Source organism: Aphis gossypii, chromosome 1 (genome assembly GCF_020184175.1).
Source record: "Aphis gossypii isolate Hap1 chromosome 1, ASM2018417v2, whole genome shotgun sequence".
Classification (NCBI taxonomy): domain Eukaryota; kingdom Metazoa; phylum Arthropoda; class Insecta; order Hemiptera; family Aphididae; genus Aphis; species Aphis gossypii.
Window position 1 is genome coordinate 86,055,887 of NC_065530.1, and position 23,005 is coordinate 86,078,891.

A 23,005-nucleotide genomic window follows, 5' to 3' on the forward strand; every position below is an offset into this window, starting at 1 on the left:
AAACAAATGTTATAGGTACTCATATATTAACTAAAATACAAAGCCAATATGTCAAGTATTTAAAAATATTATTTTCAATTTATTTTTTTAATAAGAGATTTTTACTATAAAATGACAAAAAACTATTCAACGATTGTTTGAAAGAGAGAAAACAAATGGTTACCTATTATTAACAGTAATAACATCCCCCCCACCAATATTAATGTTATTAGGTATGTTCTCAAAAATAAACTTTATAGGAATAATGATTAGGTATGTCTGGTTGAATCAACAAAATTTTATTATTTCATTTTAAAATTTATACATATAGGCAGAAAAAAAATTTTCCATAGCCCCTCCCACTCCATTGAAGTCTATTTTTTAATATTGAATACCTTAATCACAAACTTCATATATACCTTTAATTAAAAAAAATTAATAATGCATACACAATATATTGTTTACGTACAATAGGTATACCTGTATACTTATAAAAATTATGTCCATAGTAATATTTAATGTAGATATAAATTTTAAATTTAAAATCACTAAATAATTAAAATTAAAATCATAATAATATAACGATCACATTGCTAGTGTTTAAAACCATTTAACGATAATCGATAATTTACGATAGCACACACGACCTAGACACGTATGGTTATTGACTTATTGTAGTCTTTGTCGGGTACTTAGGTCTGGATAAATTATTTTTGAATCGTTTAACAACCTATAATATTTATTTTATTTATTGCCCATTTGCAGCAACTAATATAAGACTTCAATAATAATTACAATAAAATTCAGTATAGGTATACTCGTACATCGGGAGCCAACTTCTATAACTACTTCTACTTTCTATAACTTCTATATTCTATGCCGTCCTACCTAATAATATAACTAATAATATAACAACATAAAAATTATTTAGGCATAATGTTAGGTACGTACAAAACATCTCATTTAGCTCATAGGATATAGAAATATATAATATAATATATATATTATTAAATTAACTATTTTTATATTTTACTGTTTTACTGTTGTCTGTATATATTGTACACATTTTGTATTTTATTTTTTATTATACTACATTTCTATTGCTGCATATTAACACTATTAATTCAGTATAATACACTAAACGTAGAATAAGGAACTTAATAATTTTAAACTTGCTGAGAAGTAAGAATATAATATAGTACCCACGTGGAACTATGAAAAGTGAAAAAAATCCTAACTTTTATACAGTAAAAGTTCATTTTCATTGAATACTGACAAATAGTTTGTAGATTTCATCACAGAATAGAATAATTTCATGTAGATTTTATGCTGATTCCAGATATACTTATAAACTATAATTACAGCACTAGGTATAATACATGGACCAATCAGGCCATTTCAGTTAATCACATCTTTCTCGAGTAATCGAGTATATTACTAGATTAATATAATAAATATATACCTATGTACTTTTATTGCAGTTGTGCAGTTTATTTTCACTGTAGGTAGTTATGTCTTAAAAATAATTATTAAATATACGAATATACCTAATGAAAAATTATGTTGGATTTCACAAATTACATATATTTAAACTTTATATCCACAAACAAACTTATTAATTATTATTATAATAAATGTTATCATAATACAATAGTTTTGAATAGTACAATAGCCAATAGCTAGCTGAGATCATAACATTAAAATATAATATATTTTATTTTTACGTTAAAAATAAATAATTATTATGTTCTAAAAAATCATCAGAGTGTATAGTTGAGTGTAAGTTATAGAAGTATATCAATGATATATTATGCAATATTTTATTAAAATGTTGCATATACTGCAGCGTTATACCAAACTATTATTATTATAATAACATTAATAACTAATGGCCAATATATGTATATATATTATTCACGGTTTGTTATAATTGTAACATTCGTTCTAATTCAATGTCAGTTGCAGAAATCGTGTTTTACGGATTCAGTCATACGTTATTAAAAAAAATGTGTATATACTTAGTCACTATAGGTACTCATCTGTATTTAATTTGAGATTGTCTCTAACTTAATTTGAAGGTCTGCAATTATTTAAGCATTGTGTATAAAACCACATGTACACATAACCTGCTAATGAACGAAAAAAGTTTTCTAAATGTGGGTTAAAAGTGAACGTTATACTAAAAAATTAACATCAATTCTATAATATAATGATATACATGACTTGATCGATTTATGGCTAATTTTTAGTACACATATTGTTCATTTTTTATAATTAGAAATATTTACCCATTCTTATTTTATTGTATTGTTATAAATTATAACTAATAAGACATAAGTAATAGTGGTATCGATTGAAAAAAAATGTATTTGTTACCTATTTACATTGCTTTTGCTTTACATGTAGTTAATTATAATACGTAAACATGAACATAATTTTACAAACAACTAATACTATATTAATTTTAAATTTTGAATGCAGTAATCAATATGTAATGATTATATTAATATATATTTCTATTTTCTGTGGACTGTGTTAGTGTCAAAGCATTTGATCGATTATTATAATATTTTTCCTACATAGTGGAGTGCAAACAATGTAGGCGTTGCTTCCAATTTCGGTTGAAAATTGTATGGGTTCCTATATTTTTTAATTAACAAATTAAAATTTAATTTAAGCTATGATTAAGTTCTAAATGTTCTTATAATGTAAAATTGTATAATATTATTATTATCGATTATTAGTGATTTATTGTTTATGGCATTATATTTCTATATATTATCGATAATCTAAAAATAATTAACACTATTGGTTTTAAGTGTCTCGACCATCAAAAGATAACAAACTCGATACCCGAATGTCCCTCAAACCTCCAACACATAAAATGTTCAAACCAAGTGACCAACAATGCATTTTCTATAAATGTTAGATGTGTGTGTAAACAATTTCAATTCATTTTTATATTTTATATACAAATGAGACTTGGAACTTATTATACAGTTTTCATAGTAAAAAATTGTATTAGAATTACACGAAGTTAATAGTATAATATGAAATAGTATAAAAGGTGACGGTACAGACATGTAAGCGATTTCAAAAAGTGTTACGACCAATTATCATGGTTTTAATCGATATCGTTATAATATATAGGTATGTAATATATATTACAAATTTAATTTATTTCATTACGTTGATACGACACTAGAACTGTCGTCTGTCATCACTAATTAGCCATCGCTACAAAATTAAGAGTTCCGTAGGCACCCGCAAAAAAATCTATTTTAAAGCAAAATGAAAATTTAATTTAACTTATGAATAATAATTATTCTAAAAAAATAAGTGCAAAATACAAGCAAAATTTTTTAATTATAAAAATAGTTAAAATCCATGATGAAACTATTTTATTAATGTAATAAGGATTTAAAATAATTGTGGAATAAATAAAATGAATAGAGGTCTTCTCGAAGCAAGTAAAATGATTTTATAAACACCATTTTTTTTTTTAAGATTTAAGAATAATTATAAAGAAAAGTGAAGAATGAAAATAGTTAAGTGCAAAAATTTAAAATACTAAAAAGTATGTATGAACTTATGAATATTTTTTATAAAAAAAATGAGTTATAGATGTCAATGATTATACAATAAATTTAGAGTGGTTTTATGGTGCTCAAGGTTAAACTAAATTAAAATGAAACAATAATTATATTATAACTGAAGAATGGTAATATTTGGTAGACATTTCAAGGTTATAGGCTTTTTTTTCTGAATTACAACAAAAAACCAAATAGCGTGAATTTTCCCGTTTCCCATATTCTTTTTTTTTTTTAGTTTTTCTTATTTATTAGTTATTACAATATTTTACTTTTAACATATCAAAGTACTCTGCTGAGTACTAAATTGATTTTACTATCAGCAATTAGCTGAAAATCGTATTTTTTCTTTAAAAGATTCGCTCAGAATCTGTTAAGTAGGTATTGATCAAATAAGTTCATGATAAAACCTTTGAAAACAATTTTTTTTTTTTAATTTTCAAATCATTCAAATTGACCATAAAACATAAAAAAAAATAATCCGTGTACTCATAAGATAAAAATTAATCTCTGAGATGCCATCAACTCGTTTCGCTCCGATTACGATCCTAAAAAAAATATATATAATTTCCCATCTCCATTAAACGTTTTCAACTACCTTGACATGTAACTTATATACACAATAACTTATTAATTAAAGTATATAAACACCTGTCTGTCAGAATATACTGATACTAGGCCAGCTACTGACACAAATAGAACTATGAATGAAATAAATGTCATTAATGTTAGTATGTATCATGTATGATAAGATCAGTGAAAAAAAAGTCAAATAATATAATACCTATATTACCTATATTATAGATTTAAGATTATTTGCAAAACGAAAAGATAACATTTTTTTATAAGATATATTACTACACTATGTGGCAAGTGGGTCATTTAATTGGAAATCTTTGAATAATAATATTATTATAATCAACGAACAAAGGTTTTTGGTGGGGATTCCGTGTTGAATGATCGAGGTTTCCAAAAAAAAAAAAAAACAATCATACTTATATCAAATTCATTTACGGCTGATACATTATAATATAATTTTTATGAAACATACACTTTGAAAATATATGTGTTTTGGATACATAATAATTAATAATTCTATTGTGCAAGACGCATATAAGTATATTTTAATCAAATTTATATTAAAATATCGCAAAAACCAATGAGAGAACACAGATAATGTTCTTACACATTATAATATATTCAGATTGTGTCTTCTTTAAATGTTGCCACATTTCCACCACTCCAATATATTATATTATCTGTTATCCATATCTTTGCAATGTGTGTAAGCGTAATATAGTGAAATCATGTTCTGTAAAATCAAATTATTAATTTAAGTTTTAGATTAAGGTTGAATGATTTATAGATTAACCTAAAATTATTATTGACCTATTAAAATAATTAAATAATTACAACTTTATTGAACCTTCGAAACCTTGAAATTTATTATGAAAATAAAACCTGAAAACCACTGATAGGAAATATTTTTACTTTTAATGTTATAAAATATCTAAAAATAAAAACTAACCTAACTTAAATTTAATTTCTGCTTTACTTACTATTTTGATAACACTTAGTAGTTTTGTACAATATTGTTAGGTATATATAATTATGATAGGCGTGTGGGTATGTGACAAGCTATGAATACAAATAGTACAATGACAATTATTATTATTTTTTAATTTTGGTAAATGGTGGGTAATGCGTTCTAGTTTTTTCTTTAACAACTGTATCTGTACAGGTACAGTTTTAAAATTTCTTGTGTTCCCATGACGCAAGAGAATGCGTAGATATACCAATAATATTATGATATTATAAGTCTGAGCGTGTAACAAACTAACAAAACACATTCAAACGTTTGACATTTTAAAATAGTACCTATGTGTATTGTGCACATACAGTATATTTTATACCTATTATACACTTTATACCTACCTATTTAGGTTCTGTCTACACATATGATTAGAATGTCGTAAGAATCGATCTTTATCCATTTTCTTTATTGTTTTGATGTTGTGCCACCGATTAACGAGCTATACGCCCATACACGTTACCTACATACGAAACACTCGATTTCGTTTAAATTTTTTTTCGACTATCACCATATTATTATTATACAATTTACAGACGATGACCATCACCTATAATACGCTTCTATATACGCCTACATAGTGGATATTTAATCTAACATAATACTGACAATTTATGTTGTCTATAGTAGATGATATATATTTAATTATTGGGTGACAAGTTGACAACAATGTTAAGTAAAAATGATGATATTTGAAATTATTTTATAACCTTATATAATAACAATAGTAATTTCTTATGTTTAAATTTGTTATTTATTTGTTTATTCTTCATTTGATAATTTGAACTTGGAAGTAAAAGTAATTATTGAGATTTTCTTTGATGGAAAATCCGAGAGTAATCGTACACTGTAGATTTTATAAAATAATATAAGAAAACAATTTATTGTAATGTCAACACTACTCCTCTCAACAGTTTCAACCAGTGTGTACGCCTCTGACTATAGATGAATATTTTTTTTACTTTGAACTTTCAAACTATTAAGAAGTTTGAAAAATAATATAACTTTAATTTTTACTTCTATTTTATAATGTTGTTTTTTATACTTATATAATACCATAATTTAATGTCATTAACAACGTATTCTATTATTTTAATTAAAAATGTTAAATTTAATTCATAAATTGTTTGTACTTGTTTATGTGTTCGAAGTTTTGATGGTATTATTAGATTTAAGATTTAAGATCATACAGTTTTTGGAAGAAAACGAAGTGAAAAACTGCAGTATTATATAAGGTACATTCGATTGTAAATCAAAACAAGAGGCATTTTTTAATAATACCAATTACAAATTATAGGTAGGTATACATAGGTATATGATACATCCACAACAAGATAGTCTTACCTTCATACTATTGGTGGTCAACGCATAATACAATAACATTTCAACTGTAAATAGGTACGTAAAAATAAATTTTGTAATTACAATAAAGCTTCTAAAAACCGAATGCAGATTTATGTAGCCACTTCTCTATAGGTAGTCCGGATATTAACTTTCATTTTACACCGAACGAATTTCTTTTTGAAGCAAAAAAGTATCTCATATATTGCATAATACTTAATAATAACCAATAACCATAGTCTCTTATTATATATTTAATCATATATCTAAACAACTATCATTATTCTACCTTATATTATTTAATACAAACTAGTACATGATACGAGTACATATGTGTTCATAAAAAAATATATATATTCAGAGACTATGGATTTGCAATTACTATCATACAATGATCGTAATTTTCTTCTAATTACAACTTTCAATAATAGATAACTTTAATTAGTTACTTAAGATTTTTTTAATGTCTACAGGAATGAAAATATCAACCAATAACCACGGTCTGTATTTAAAAACAAGTTCGTACGACCGTTTGTCTATTATTTAGATTTATTGTTCTCGGAAATCATAATAAACCATAAAATATAATATGCTGGAATAGTCAAACCTATTTGATTTAATATTAATACTATAACTAAACTGCCATACTACGACGGAGACCGGAACGAAAAAACTCGATACAGTCTCGGCGTGCATTTTAAAGTATAATAAGTAATAACATTCAGGCTCAGTGCTCCGGGCGACTCAGCTGCACGCTCATTCGAAATAGATAAATGATTATCATAGCGACCGCCGACCATATATTATAACATTATAACTACCTGCCTATCAGCTAATAGCTATAACCATGCTCATATTATAGTCGAATTTTCTCGCAGGTCAATTGCGCACAAGGTCGCCGAAAATCTCGAAACTGAAAAGTCGGCCGATGCAGCCGATTATCGTATGGTTTTACTTTTTTTGCGCGGCCTAGTTGTATCCGTTTATAGGTACAATTTGTGCAGAGTCGCGTCTGCCGGAAAAAATGGAAAACGGGCGGGGATTTAACAAGTGGCCAATATACGTGACCCGCGAAGAGATAAAAGATAATGGGTAAAAAATTGCCTACCGATCTCCGCTTTCACCGTCGTTTGGTGCCAAAAATCCCAAAGTTAAAAAACAAAACAACAACAATCAGAAACCGCACACTCGCGATCCTGACGGACGCCGCCGCCGCTATCCATCGCGCGCGGTGAAAGTGCCACGGGCGGTTTTAAAATTTTAAATGCGACCGTCGTCGGCCGAAGACTGCAGCGGCCCAGTCGTGCCGGTACCTCCGATCACGCGATACATACTCTCTCAGACGATAATATATTATATTTTTTTACGTTATTAGACAGAAATTCGAAACAGTACCTACGTTCGAGTGGCCGGTCGAGTTTTTGCGTGCTCGTCATACCACCGACCACAATATATTATAATATAACTTGGCGATTCATTTATTATATGATACTACATTATTACAACCGTTACAGATCGTTCTATAATCTCTGTATATAAATATACATAGACTCGACCGCGACCTTACCGCCGCCCCGTCGGAAACGCGTAACGAAAAGTCGTAGTGTATCATAAATATTATCATTATTATCGTACCCACGACACGATCGCCGCGACCGATGTGAACTGTACTGGCTATGACTTTGGTCGTCGGCCGCCGCGGTTGGTTCAGTGGTGGTGGCGGTGGCTGCGGCGGTCTTGATGGACCGGACAGGGTGCGTGTCCGCGTTTTTGCGAATCGGCGGCGGCGGCGGAGGCGTCGGGGTCGGCGGTCCGTTGCTGTTCCTTCTGCTCCTTCAGCTACCTTCGCTCCAGTTATCGGTTGGGATAACGACGATGACGCTGGGCCCGACCGATCGTTGGCGACCTCAGAGATTTGGTGGCAGTGTCGTCGAAGACCGCGACGAACGGTTGCAGGACAACGAGATCGTCGAAGACCATCGTGCTAAACCATCGGTTCCTCTCGCGCCCGTCGAGCCCTTATTCGACTATACGGCTTCCTTATACAGTTGAGTTGTTATTATATATCTAAATAATTTTTCGCACTTTCAACATTTTTCCTACCTATCATATAAGTATTACACACATGGTTAGTATCTAACCTACCGCGCGAGTTCATGACACAAGTTAATTATTGTTAAATTAATTACACGACCCTCACTTCCAAGTTCATCCAAGTGAACGATTCTTTAATCCGCAAAATCTTTATAACTCTATAACTAATACATACAATTTATTAATTGTATAAAAATACCTATGTTGCCGATTTTAAAAATAAAAGTAAAAGTAACATATTATAACGTATAGGCGTATAGCTTACAATTTGTTTTAGTTATTTTGGTTTTTATAACTCTAGCTGTACGATGCTTATTTTACCTATTCATAATTAACATATATTATATTATACTCGTGTGAAGACTACGGAGAGGTAAATAGCAATCAACCCAGTTTCTGTGTTTTTCACCTCTTCTGGTTTGGTTTGCAATAAAGCATGGGGTTTCCGCATTGTACGAGCGACGATTAGTTCTTATATGTATTTGCCACAATGCACACGTTGACACGTTTATGTGTAAGTCATATTTGCCACGCGTTTTCAATAACGTGTTCTCGAGGAGTATAATATAATATATACATACGAGTATATTTTTACTTACACCAATATTCACAAACGTGTTATTAATACGTATGATTTGACAGTCATGCTGCATTATACTGTACTTCATAATAAGTATATATTATCTTATTATAATGTATTTAATATATAAGGTACTAAGTACACTCAATCAAATACTTGGCAGAATAAGTAGAATTACGAAAATATTATGTTAAATTATTATATATGTATTATTATATTTACGAACTCATTCTGCTGACAATCGAAGGACAATGACGCTTTTTTTTTATTTAAAAAGCCGTTTGCAAAAATAAATCGCTCATTTTGTACCCAATACTACGAATTATGATCTTTAAAATAATATAAATCGCAACAATCGTTTTAGTTAGAGACAATAATTGGCCCTCAACGCAACTTAATTCATAGAAAAATTCACCATATGATTTGGCATCCATTCTAATATGATGTATTCAGAATTTTTATTAAGAAATCTTGTAGAAACGCTTATTGGTGAAACTATTGTAAAGTGAAATAGTACCTATATAATATATACTATTACTAGTACAGCTAATCTAACTACTTAAGTGTAAATAATAGTTATTTTAGATACAATGCACTTCACCATCGAATTAGCATAGCTAATTATTAACTAACAAGGGATAACTGGCGTATTATATGATGTTAATAATGAATTTAACTCGTTCTACAAATTTTGTTTATAGTATAGGTATACAAACTGCAACTCGTCTATTTGACAAATGCAATAATAATGCAAATACAATAATGTCAAATAGACGAGTTACACTCTGTATATAGGTACTACATCGATAAATTTTTCGAAAAAAGTAGCACACGTCAATACGTCATTATAAACAAAACATATTGGGGATGGTTTTGGAGTGGATACCCTATAATAGGATGTAATTTCTGAAATTAACAAATTTAAAACTGTACAGTTACAAATCAACAGATGGTTTAGAGTGTTTAGACTGTTGAGAGATTCGGTAACAATACCTGTTGATTAAATTTCTATATGTCTGGTCAAAAATACGCTATACATAGGTTGAACATATACGTATTTTTCGTACCATACACTTTTTTAAGTTAAGCTGAAAACGCGTAAAATGTTTATACTTGGATGACGTATACGGCTACAATATAGTATAATAATAAATAGGTAATAATATAATATAATATTTTTAAGATGTTTTCTGTTTAATATATTATTATACAATACGATGATTTGTATTCAACAGCTTTGATCATTACTTGATTCCCGTTAGTTATTATGGTTGTTGAATGCAGTATTTATAGATATACCTTTTATCCCAGAGTGGGGTATCATAAATTTTCAAGGGGTATTCCCTAAGAATAAATAGGTAATGTAGGAAATTAAAAATATCGTATAAGTTTACCCCTTGCAACAAACACTAGTTGGATGTATACATATACATACATAGTGCATATACATCATAATACATTATTTAATGTCAACGGTCATATAAAATGACGTATATTTTTTAACCCGTTATATTATATTAACATTTATTTTTAAAAGTCGATCTTTTAAAAAGTTTCTAAAGCTTGTCAACAAATAAGTAGGTTGCTTTTAAGTAGTATAAAATTACTATTTTAAATCAATTCAAGTTATCAAAGGAGTTTTCATTATTTAAGTTGTTGACAGGGAGAGGGGAATATTTATTTAATAACCAGGAATTAAAAAGAAATGTGACATTGGACAAACCAGTTTTGTGCATAGAAAAACAAAGTAGAATTTCATTTAATAAAAGTTGGCACTAGTCTAGAATTCAGTTGTATAATATGCCAAGGATTTATATTAAATCTTTGGTGAGGTTAATATTATTATTTTTAGTATGGCCATAGATGTTCACGTATATTATCATTGATTAACTTTATACTCAGTTCAGAATTTCAATTTTGTAGAGTTGAGATGGAGTAAGTTGTAAGTACTTGGGGTTCCAAAAAATTGCGTTCTTCGCTTATCACAGTACGAGTATATCATAATATTAACATAATTTACTCTAATAATTTATTTATTCTATTTTGTATAATATATATCAATATAATATATCATTTTACAACAAGAAATTATAAATAAGAAAACAATGTAAAATAAATAAATTTATTATTATTATTTATTACCTACAACGGGTCACTTAAAAAGTTTTTCTCATTGTTGGGAAAATTTATCGTACTTTTTTTATGTTGAAGTCTTACAATTTTCATCTTCGCTATATTTAATAACTCTCTTACTGCAAAGAAAATGCATTGTCTAATAGAATTTCTCAGATAATTTTTTATTTACCTAATTTTTTAAAAAATATCGCTGGGTTCAATTACAGTTATAAATGCAATTAACACGTCTTTGAATTTATGCACTTGTATCAGAAAAAAATAACCTGTCCAGTACATCTTATTAGCACTCAGTAACCGTTACGATTTTACAGACACAGTGGTCCGAATACAATATATTATTTTGAAAAAATATCATGATCCTGTAGACTTAGATGTAGAGTTGTTATACAGTTTTCGGACTATTGTTTTTATTTTATCGTAACAATATTACTAAACGCCAAGATTATGAATTGGGGGAGTTAATAAAAATTAAGAATTTTAAAAATGTAGGTAGTAATTTGTTTAAATTTTTTTTTAACAAATAGTTATTTTATTTTCACGGTAAAAAACATAATTTTTGTATACTCGTAAAATACCACTCGAATTTTGAACAAGAGACATTTTATTTCATTATCTTTATAGGTACATCAGAGAAAATTGTTCATAATTAAGCTTTTTCATATAAAATCATAAAAATGTTCTGATATAATTATTGTGTTTATTTATAAAATCATACTTTTATTTTATGGTATATTTTTCGGATTTTTATGGTAACATATTAACATATTATAACACATGTACCTATTCTAATTCAACACATTTAAAAAAAAAAAAATAATAATTAGAAATTGATAAACCTTCTTTAAAACCGGCATTGTAGTTATACTCGTAAATTAAATATTATTTATTTTAATTATTTCAGTTATACTATGAAAATATTTATAATGTTATTTAGATTATAATTATATTAAACTTTCTTATGTTTCGTTAGATTAAATTTAAATTCAAAATCGTTTAACTTAAAATACAATCTATAAAAACAAAAATACATTTTCCAACAATAAAAATATAACTAAGATTATAACAAAATTAATTAGAATTTATGTGATTTTCGGTTTTAGGTTATAATCTATATTATATTATATCGAAAATACATTTGTATTAAAGTTCTAATTTAACCTACTTAAAATTATACTATAGTTAGTATGGTTAATACAACATTTATGTATATTCAATATTCATAGTTCATACTATGATCAAAAAAAGCGACATGCATTATAATGAATGATGACCATGGCGGCCATCGTCGAGAATAACAATATAAAATTAAAAATAGTACTTATTAATAATTATTGACAAATAATGTTGATGGATATTGGAAGCATTTGACCCAATAAAATAAATTCCATCAACCTATTATCCCAATAAACAATTAGGTAATACGAGTATAATGACAAAAATCAAAATAAATAGACATTTTCTCAAAACTATTATGGTAGGTACAGGGAAAGTTAACCACATCCAACTTTATAATACATTAAATAACTAATCAAAACATAATAAAATATTGAAAAGCTTTAAAGCCCAAGTTTTGTTTTTAGAATTTATAACATATTAGGTTAAGTTGTTATATTCAAATTGACACCATCCATTTTTTTTCAATGATTAATTTTTTGGAATTTTCGATTATTATATTTTTATATTTTTTTTCTTATTTCACCATATTTTTATATACTTAGATTTTTTGCACTATTAAAAGAAAATTCTATGGAGTGACTGATGAAATAAACTTCTTTTTTTCAAGATAGAATCATCATTTTTACAACCAATTGATACCTACTAAACAGACTTTTTTTTTTGAAAATTTTATGAAGAATCTCAATTATTGAAATTCGAACGAATAGTTTCTTAGCTATTTTCCTTTTTGTGCTAAGAATAATTTTAGAAATTGAACATAATTTTAAAAAATAAACACATATCATCGAAAACAAATATTCTGTAGTTTGCTCAGAATTTATAATAGTGGTTGCAGACATGAGTAGTATGCTTATTGAAACACTTTGTGTATGATAGTACCGTTAATGACAAATACTATCTATTTTAAAATAATTTATTTAATTTAACACGGAAAAAATCTCATAAAAACTACTCCAATACGACATACTCGTATATATACGAAATCAATTCTTTTAATTATGTAAATATACTACATACTTTATATAGTAAATGTATTTTATTGTCACGTTTTTTGTGTTTTAGTGGAGAAGATGGTTCGCCGCTGGGCTCCACTTATATGGTTGGCACCGGACGAACAATTCCTTCCCGGTTCCGTGACCGATTTCTTGAATCACGTTACGCCTAAACCACGTAGCCTGCCTGGCGACGTGCAGCAACACTCTAAAGTGCCCATGGGCCCGGATTCGCAGTCGTGGTTTTTAGTCACCAAGTCTGAAGTCGGTGAGTAATACTTATAGTGTATACATAATACATATATATCATATTATATCATATCAGCGACTGGTGCTAATACCGTAAAACGTTGTATACAGGACGATTCTTTTAACAGCGAACATTCGTTATTATTATTATTATTTATTTAACTTCAAGAAACTTATTTAATAGCATTTTAACTGTATGTTTATCAAAAGCATTTCACTTAAGATGACATATTATAGGTATTCGTTTTAAAATCAAAAGTCAATATTAATAGTAACTAATTACTAATAACTTATCCGTCACCTCATTCAGATGATGGTGAACAGAATAAAGGTCATCTTCATTATTTTTTGAAAGTCAAAAATGTTGGGGAAAGTTTTCGAAATACTCATTAGATTTACTACTTTAAAACATGATCACTGTGTATATATTGGTATCTATATAGCTGTTACGTATTACTGTATTATAACGTCTACTCATGTGTATAATAATAAAGTATATAAGCAGAGTCTGAGAATTGGTCGTGGTAAGTACGTGTTCGTATACAACTATAATAATGTTAATAATATGATATAACGATCGAAATATTATTTTTGTCGTAAAAAAAGTCAAATAACATCACAAAATTGCGTGGGACTGCTCGAGTACTAGTAGCGGATCTAGAAGTCACCCAAACGGGGGGGGGGGGATTTTCACAAATGAAATATCGGCTTTCAGTAAGTTCCAGCTCAATATTATAATTTATAAAATTAAAATTAAAAAATACAGCCCAAGGAGAGGGCTATCGCCCCATCGCCCCCCTCATCCGCCACTGTCGAGTACATATTGTTATAATATAATAATTGTATAATAGTAATTGTTATATACTATCGTTTTGAAGTTCGGATTAAAAGGGTTATGACCCCGGTCTCTTGATAACACGTATTGACGTATTTAAAGGGCACATTGCCCTAATTTTGTCAGTATAAGTTAGATTAATTGGTCATTTATACTTTTTAGTTTTTATAGCGTAAGAAAATACATTTTCAAACAAACTAAAGAAAAAGTATGTTAAGTACAGCGTTATTTCAGTTTCCATGTATTCGTGTGAAAATAGAAGTATTATAATACCATCTAGGATCTACAATTGTGCTGCTTAACAATATCGCTAGACCAGATTTTTGACTATTTTCTATTTTCGAAATATATTTTGAACTATTTTTCCCAAAAAATTATGACTTTTCGATAACAAAAACAACATTGGTCATCATTATTTTAGTATTGAATGTTTTTATCATCAATATAATTTTGACCATATTTCAGCTACTTGAATAAAACAATTTAACCTAAAGATACAAATAAATATGCATACATAAAAAATACGAGTCGTAGGTCTATAAATGTATTAAAAAATATTAAATATGTATATAGTATGTATTTAGTATTAAAAAAAAGTAATAAATGTTATATAAAAAAAAGGTTTTATTCTTTTTAAGTGTTAGTGCTATGTAAATTCTCATTAAACATTAAAACTTAAGTAATACGATTATATAAGTATTGAAGTAATAACAATGTGTTAGAATTATGTTATTTAAAAAAGGCAATAGTTTAATATTTTTCATTAAATGTAATGAGTATTATATTCGATTCATTATAATATTAAATATGGCGGTACTTATACTAATAATATTTCTTAATAATGAGAAATTTAATGTTACGTGTACGCCAAAGCGTTGCCAATAATATTATAATGTACACACGGTAAAAAATAGGACTTTATTTTTTTCTCACGCGACTTTGGGCCTTCAATCAAGTATCGGCATCAGGGTGCTAAGAGGTCTCGACTCGGGCTCGAATTCTTCACAATTGTACATGATAATAGTAATAATGTAATATTATCATTATGCAACTGACGATGACGTATATCATAATACGATTATTGTCCTGGATAATAATATTATATTATAATTGTCGGTGAACATAGACCAATAATTGGGTGACCGGAACACAAATTACAATAATAATAATATATGTATAAAAATATGAGCCGATTGGTAGACACAACATTCTAAATCAGTACCAATAAATTTATATTATTTACATTATGTGAGTTTACGATTCAATGATCTAGTCAATCAATTGCGTAAACGCTTTCGATTGGATAGACAATTGCATATTAACCCTGTACAGTTTTACATAACAATATTTATATACATATACACGAATAAACACAGGATTATTTCCTCGTATCCTGTTGATATGTAACATATTACATTATTTTAATTGTTGTCTATGTCCGTATTTAGATGACTGTGCTGTACAGGTGGCATACTGTGGCTATAAAATGTCATAATAAATTTTAATGCGGTTGCGGTGTATATAATATGTGTGTGTCTGGTGAATGATAATCAATGTACATTATATTATACGCTATAAACACTAATAAAAACACCACTTTTGACTCAAATTATGATCGAGAAAAAAATTAAATATTTTTTGCTTAATAATTTATAAACAAAAAACTGTATAAGTCGCTTTGCTGTATAGTAAACTTGTACCTCATAATAAAGGTCACCTGTGATTACTGTGTTAATTTTGATAAGTCATTGTAAGGACAGGTATAGGTAGGTATATTATCTATGATTAATAACCATTTTAAGCGTAGTAGACGTGTAGTCTGTCTGTAAGACAATATTTCTAAGAATGTTTTGTTAAATGTTTGTATTGGTATAAACAATACAATTTACTATTAGTTTAATGACTAATAAATAATTTGGTAGGTTAAATACATTTTTGAAATAAATAAATCACATCCTTATATTATAAAATATTTATAATAAAGTATTTTTTTTTATTTATATTACATTATTTCAATTTCATATACGTAATATTACTATTGCTGTTATAAGCTTGATAACTCAATACCATCGAAAAACTGTGTATATTTACACAATTATGTAAATTCATAGTATAAAATATAACTTTAAACAAATCTAAATATATTGAAACTTTCATAGTGCGGGTAGGTATAATAAATAATAATATATACGCACGAACGAAAAATTTCAATTTCAAACGAATAATATTTTTGAATTGACTATGTATAAAATAAAATCAAAATAAAATAATTAAAAGTCTAAGAAAAAACTAATCTAATTAGTTTTCTTTTAATTACCCAATTCTGTATGAATTTTGACTTCAAATTTCTAATTATCTATTTTATAAAATAAAATCATGACTATGTATTTTCGATAGTTAAAAAAAAAAAATAAGTAAAATTTATCAGGAATCTTGTGTTTTAAACTTTGGGTTCTGAAATTAAAATTGTTCTGAATTTAAAAATATTAAATTATTTATATATTCTTGTGAAAATTTGAAATTTAAACGCTTATAAAAAAAATGTTCACTATACTTGTTTTATATATTTTAATTGTGGCAACATAAATGTATGAAGAACTTTAAACAACATTTTTAAGCATTTTCCCGAGGAAAATATTTTTATTGATATTTATAAATGTATAACATTAAAATTATTATCAAGTATTCAAAGAAAAAAAAACTAAATAAATATTTGAACATTTCAAAATCCTATCAATAACTAAATAGAGTAACACATCAATATAATTAATCATATACCTATCTATTATTTTTTATAGTACCTACTGACTACTGGTAATTTTTTACTTTCTATCCTCCAAACTACCTACCAACTCAATTCAATTTTTATTAAAAATCGCCTTAATGGTAGAAAATTGAAACAGTTTTACTACTCTAAAATATAATGACAACCAAAAAAAATTCATAACATATTATTGTTTTGAAGTCAATATATTCATCGATCCGTTTAGAATCTAGTAAGGAAAAGCGATGATATACATTGATTCTTTTATGTATATATTGTTCTTCATTATGTGTTTAAAAAAATACTTATAACCACTATAGTCTATAATATAAATAATACAAATTTTGGTTTTTTTTTTTATGTCAAAACTTATTTAATGTTTTTTAGAATAATTTAGTGTTTAGACGAAATAACAACGATAAATATTACTTATATATTTTTTTGACAAAACATAAAGATGGGTTGGTCAAAAACATGTTTAAAATTTCAAGTTCAATGTTTGAAAGCCTAATGTAGTATTGATTGCAGCCATTCAACTATGATAATATTATTAATTATATTGTACATAATGAATTGGTATATTATAGAATTTATGGCTTATGCTGATATGTTATATCTTAGAAATACTTATAATTTATTTTGTAGCACATATTTTAATGTTAATTGCTACCGGATATAGCGAGCATTTAGAATTATAGGTACTTATAGTTGCTAAAATTATGTACTTAAACCTAACTCAATCAGTAAGTATTTGTTTTGATGATTTCGAGGACACGCCTCAGCTATTCAATCATTGATATTAAAATATTATTCAAAAATGTAAAAAAATCAGAATTAAATCTTTTCAATATATACCTAATATTTTATTATATCTCCATAAATTATGAGTTTTTTTTAAAAATACATGTTTTAATATTTGAACTATTTGCTAATACTAATTACTGATATTTATGTAGGTTGTTCATATAAGTTAATGTTTTTTTAGAGCAAACATTGTCATATTGTCAAACACGTAGCTCACAAACCTAGCTCATATTGTGGTCCGCGGCTTCTTTTTTTGCGTCTCGCAGCAACCAGGTTCATTGGAAAATTAAGTGAAAATAAAGTAAAATAGATAACACAATTTTTATTTTGTGTTGTAATTATGCTAGAGAGAGATACATTTTGATAAACACATTAGATAGAATATGTGTTTTCCTAATGATAATTTAATTGCTATATATTTGTATGAAATGTTTTTTCTTCATACATTTTTTGTGTGACCCGCATATTATCCTATTTACTATATTCAGTATTATTGGCCGAATTGATAATTTACGTTTGACATGCCTTGTTTAAAGTGGCAAATTATTTACATAAATTGTCAATAGTTAATTAACAGAGTATTAGTTTCAAATTTAGGTGAGTACATAATTATTATAACTATATGTGTAATGTCGTACATAAGTACCTTTTAAAGTACATACTCATTTTGGGCAAACCAATTAGTAAATTGCTATGTTTATATTAGGTAACAGATGTACAATGTGAATATGCGATAACTTATATGTATCTAGGATTGCAAACATAATCTTTATGTTACATATTTGATATTTTAAGTATTTTAAATTTGTAGTGCTATTTTCTCTGTAATAACAGTGCTTTCACTATGTTTTGTGTTTAAAATCATATTTGTTTTATGATCCTCATACATTTTAGTTTATTAATAGAAGTATCTTGGAATAAAAATAATTGAGAAAAGTTGACATAATATATTATAGATTGCTTTAAATATCTATTCAATTTCAAGATCGTTAAATAATTAATTAATAATAAAATTGTTGTAACGATTTAAATTTAAAATATATTAAGTACTTACAATTAAATACTCAATGAGTGATGATTATAATAAATCAAAATTAATACAAACCAAAACATTTTTTTGTTGCTATTTTCTGTATTTTTATGGTTTATTGTATAGTTCTTTTTAGTGATGGTATAAATTCTCCACTCTGCAGATTATGAAAATGATATTTTGATTATTGACTATTTATAAATTATAATCCATAGATTTATTTCAAATTGTATTCGTATATGTTATATTTTGTTACCTTGTGTAAAAGTTAATTAGTTATTTTGATAATAACTCTACAGCTTTCATTACTCGGCAGATAATATTTTATGTTCTTGTTATATGAATAACGAACGCGTATTTTTAAGACGTAAATAGGTATATAAACGTACATAAACTTTCTAAAATGTGATAGATTCATTACAACTTGTTCGTTTCAGTAACACGGCTTTTCATTTTAAAATTATTATATCGTTAATCGTTTAAGTAGATTATATATTTTTTCGAAATTAAAAAAGAATAAACTAACCAAATAAAAATTATTATTAATAAATTATTTCATCAATTATTTTAATATTGAACTATAATATAGTTGGATATAGGTACTATAAATATCTATAGTCTATACTTATCTACTATGGTCTAAGTGTTAGGGATTAATTTTTAATAAGATTAATTTAACTCAATGAATTATATTTGAAAGTTTTTGTTTTTTCTAATGCATTTTTTTTATTATCACGTACCTCTTAAACATTATTCAAAAAATGACTGTCATCTTATGTACAGCTTATTTATTGTTCTCTCGAATCTCAATTTTCAAACACCCGATCCTGATGAGATAAAACTGATTCCAATTAAGTAATTAAAGTTCATTTCACAATTATTTAAGACATCATTCAAAATTACTGCTGACTAATTTGTCTATGGTTAACAATAACGTTGAACTCACTGCTGCAATAGAAGAGTATATCATTAGGCTTATCACTTATCATATTCGTGCATCACTTCTTAAATTTTGAGTTATTAAGCCTAGTACGCATTATAATTATATATTTATATCATAATTAATAAAATCAATAAGGCATTTAAAATTTTAAATATTCAGGTACGCTCAACATTTTTTTACACTTTCTAACTTTTTTCCTAATTCTAGTACCTATTATATATGTTAGATAAATACAAAAGTGAATGAAACATCTAAAAATCTTAATATTATAAATACTTACTTATAATTAATTAATAATATTAATATGCACTTTAAATGTTAAAAACTACAAAAATAAAAACGTATTGAATGAAAACCAAAATAATTATTTTGACACTTGTTAAAACTTGAAATATCTATTTTGATAGCTCGTTATAAACTGCCGAGACTAATTCATTAATCATGAAAAAAACCTTATTATAATTGGAATCTTATAGTCTTTTGACCTCTCAAAGTACAAACTATAAGATTAACGACACGATTAAAAAATCTAAATGACCTACCAAAAACCACTCTAAATATTAGAGATTTGATTATTTATTGCGTCTACTTTATACATACAATAAATATTAACACACGTATAATTGTAAAATCAATACATATATAAATTACGAAATTTTAAATGTTGAATTGTTCTTACTATAGTTATTATACCTCTTTATTTGAAACAGAAAAGTATAGCCCGCTCGTGACAAGTATAGTTTAAAATTCTCAAATCAAAATATATAAAAAAAAATATATAAATCATGAGCCCTGATATGATAATAATAATAATGTTATGTTATATAATAAGAATTATTTCGAGTACGTTTAATGGTATTTATCACAGCTATTTTTTGTTTACCACAGAACAACTTTTGGAAAACACGACTTCCATATTATATGGGCAGAACCCGAACACTACCACAGTTCCCATCTACGCACACGTCACTCAATGTGGTCGTAAAAATTTTCACGTGTCATATTGGCTGTTCTTCCCGTTCAGTCAGGGCAAACCGATATGCACATTGGACATGGGCGTACTTGGCCCACTCCCGTTGCCAGTCTTCAACAACCGATGCTTTGGTACCCTTAAAGAATTCGGCAGTCATGTGGGTGACTGGGAACACATGAGTCTCATGTTTAACGTACGTATGATACTATAATATGAAATAACCATAAAAGTTATAATATGTAATATCTTTTATATATAGGGTGATTACTGATTAACTATGTTCATAACCCCCAAAGTATGAATCTATTAAAATTCTGATTTTTGAAATAGTTAAGTTCAATCTTCGTATTAATCATGTTCGTTCAATTGGATACACATTGATAAATTTTCTATAATAGGACTATAATGTTAACATATTCGTATTTCTAATAATAACAATTAATTTTACAATTGTAATTTAAAAATCAATGTAAATTATATTTTCATTTAAAAATAAAACGTTGTTTAATGTAGACAAAATACATAGTATAACCAAACAAATTACAATACAATTAATATTAGAGTGATATTTTCGAACAGCTATAAAGTGTTGCATATACATAACCATTGCGTTTACCTATTATAAGTATAAAGTCATAATAATATCCATATGATTTTATTGCAGGGCTATGATGAACCAGAAGAAATGTACGTGTCTGTGCACGATGCTGGCGCGTTTTACCGGTTCGACCGAAATCGTCGGAAGTTCGTGTTTAATCGACAAGAAGTTCGAAAAGGTTTTTTGCAAAAACCTAAGTTTCCTGAAGTAGTGCACTTGACAGACGAGGGCAATCATCCGGTGTTGTTCGCGGCCAAAGGATCTCACGGTCTATGGACCGCTCCAGGTCAGATATATAACTCAATTCTAATAGATTCTCTCGTCACAAAAACATAACAATAATATTTATGATATTATGCATAATGCGTTACCAAAATTAATTCTATCGATTCGTTTTACAGGAAAACACAAATACGTACGTATACCACGATTGTACGATGACAGCGGTTACGGATTTCCGTGGAAAACTTGGCTTAAGATCGACGTGTTAAACTCGTCGAAAAAACTTCCCATTTGGATGCAATATTACGGTAAATGGGGAAACCAGCACAGTAAATGTCATCCGCTTTCCAAAATGGGCTTGCAGATTTGTCAGTTTACCGACGGGCCGACAGGTATACCGATGAAGCCGCACGATTTCCAATGTCAAAACTCGACCAACTAACCATGGTATCTTACTGACTGGAAGAGAAATTCGTTGGATGGCTGCGATGAATATCAACCATGACCTAGTCGACTTTCAAGCGATGGAACGTGTTTTAGGTCAATGTGTATCACTGTTACATTGTATTGTTATTGTTTTTATTATTATTATTTAACTACACTATATAAACGTGATGGGTCTCAGTAGTTTTAAGGATCTAATAAATCGATATTGCGTATTATGCGATTAATGTTTTGAGTGAAAGTAGAACTTCCTGATTATCGAATTTCCTAAGACAATTTGGTTTTTTTTTACATATAAATTATTCACTTGCATATTATTTTATAGCGTGTAAATGATCAATGTCTGTGTTATGTAAATAAAAATAATGAACATTTATGACTTACTGGTTTTGTAGTTATAAGTTATATATTAATATTCTGTTCTTAACGTTCCTGTTAATAAACATAGTGCAAACGTTCCTCTCTGGCAGAAAATTGTAGGTTATGGCTTATGAGTACATAATAGCTACATATTATTATAAAGTGCTTCCTAGTTCTATTTACATTCATGCATTGGTTAAATTTTAACTCGTATACTATGGGTGACACAAATGGTTCAACGAATGAGTCAAACAGGCCACAATAGATTCTTTAATTACTTTTTTCCTTTTAATACATGTTAGTA

The 23,005-nt window shown here is 27.4% G+C and overlaps 1 protein-coding gene across 1 annotated transcript; it reads left to right on the forward strand.

Moving 5' to 3' along the window:
- The first annotated feature begins 7,771 nt into the window (after positions 1–7,771).
- On the forward strand, positions 7,772–22,717 carry LOC114132212 (uncharacterized). The gene is made up of 5 exons (XM_027997613.2): positions 7,772–8,548; positions 13,550–13,747; positions 20,993–21,270; positions 21,742–21,961; positions 22,077–22,717. Exons 1-5 carry the CDS (start codon positions 8,242–8,244, stop codon positions 22,337–22,339), a joined length of 1,266 nt encoding a protein of 421 aa, XP_027853414.2. The 5' UTR covers positions 7,772–8,241; the 3' UTR covers positions 22,340–22,717.
- The last annotated feature ends 288 nt before the right edge of the window (positions 22,718–23,005 follow it).

Bases quoted from the DNA above. Each gene is read 5' to 3' on its own strand.
- LOC114132212 (XM_027997613.2), top strand. From the start codon at position 8,242: ATGGACCGGACAGGGTGCGTGTCCGCGTTTTTGCGAATCGGCGGCGGC. The intron at 8,549-13,549 runs GTTGAGTTGTTA...TTTGTGTTTTAG, and splicing joins CTATACGGCTTCCTTATACA to TGGAGAAGATGGTTCGCCGC. The intron at 13,748-20,992 runs GTGAGTAATACT...TGTTTACCACAG, and splicing joins AGTCACCAAGTCTGAAGTCG to AACAACTTTTGGAAAACACG.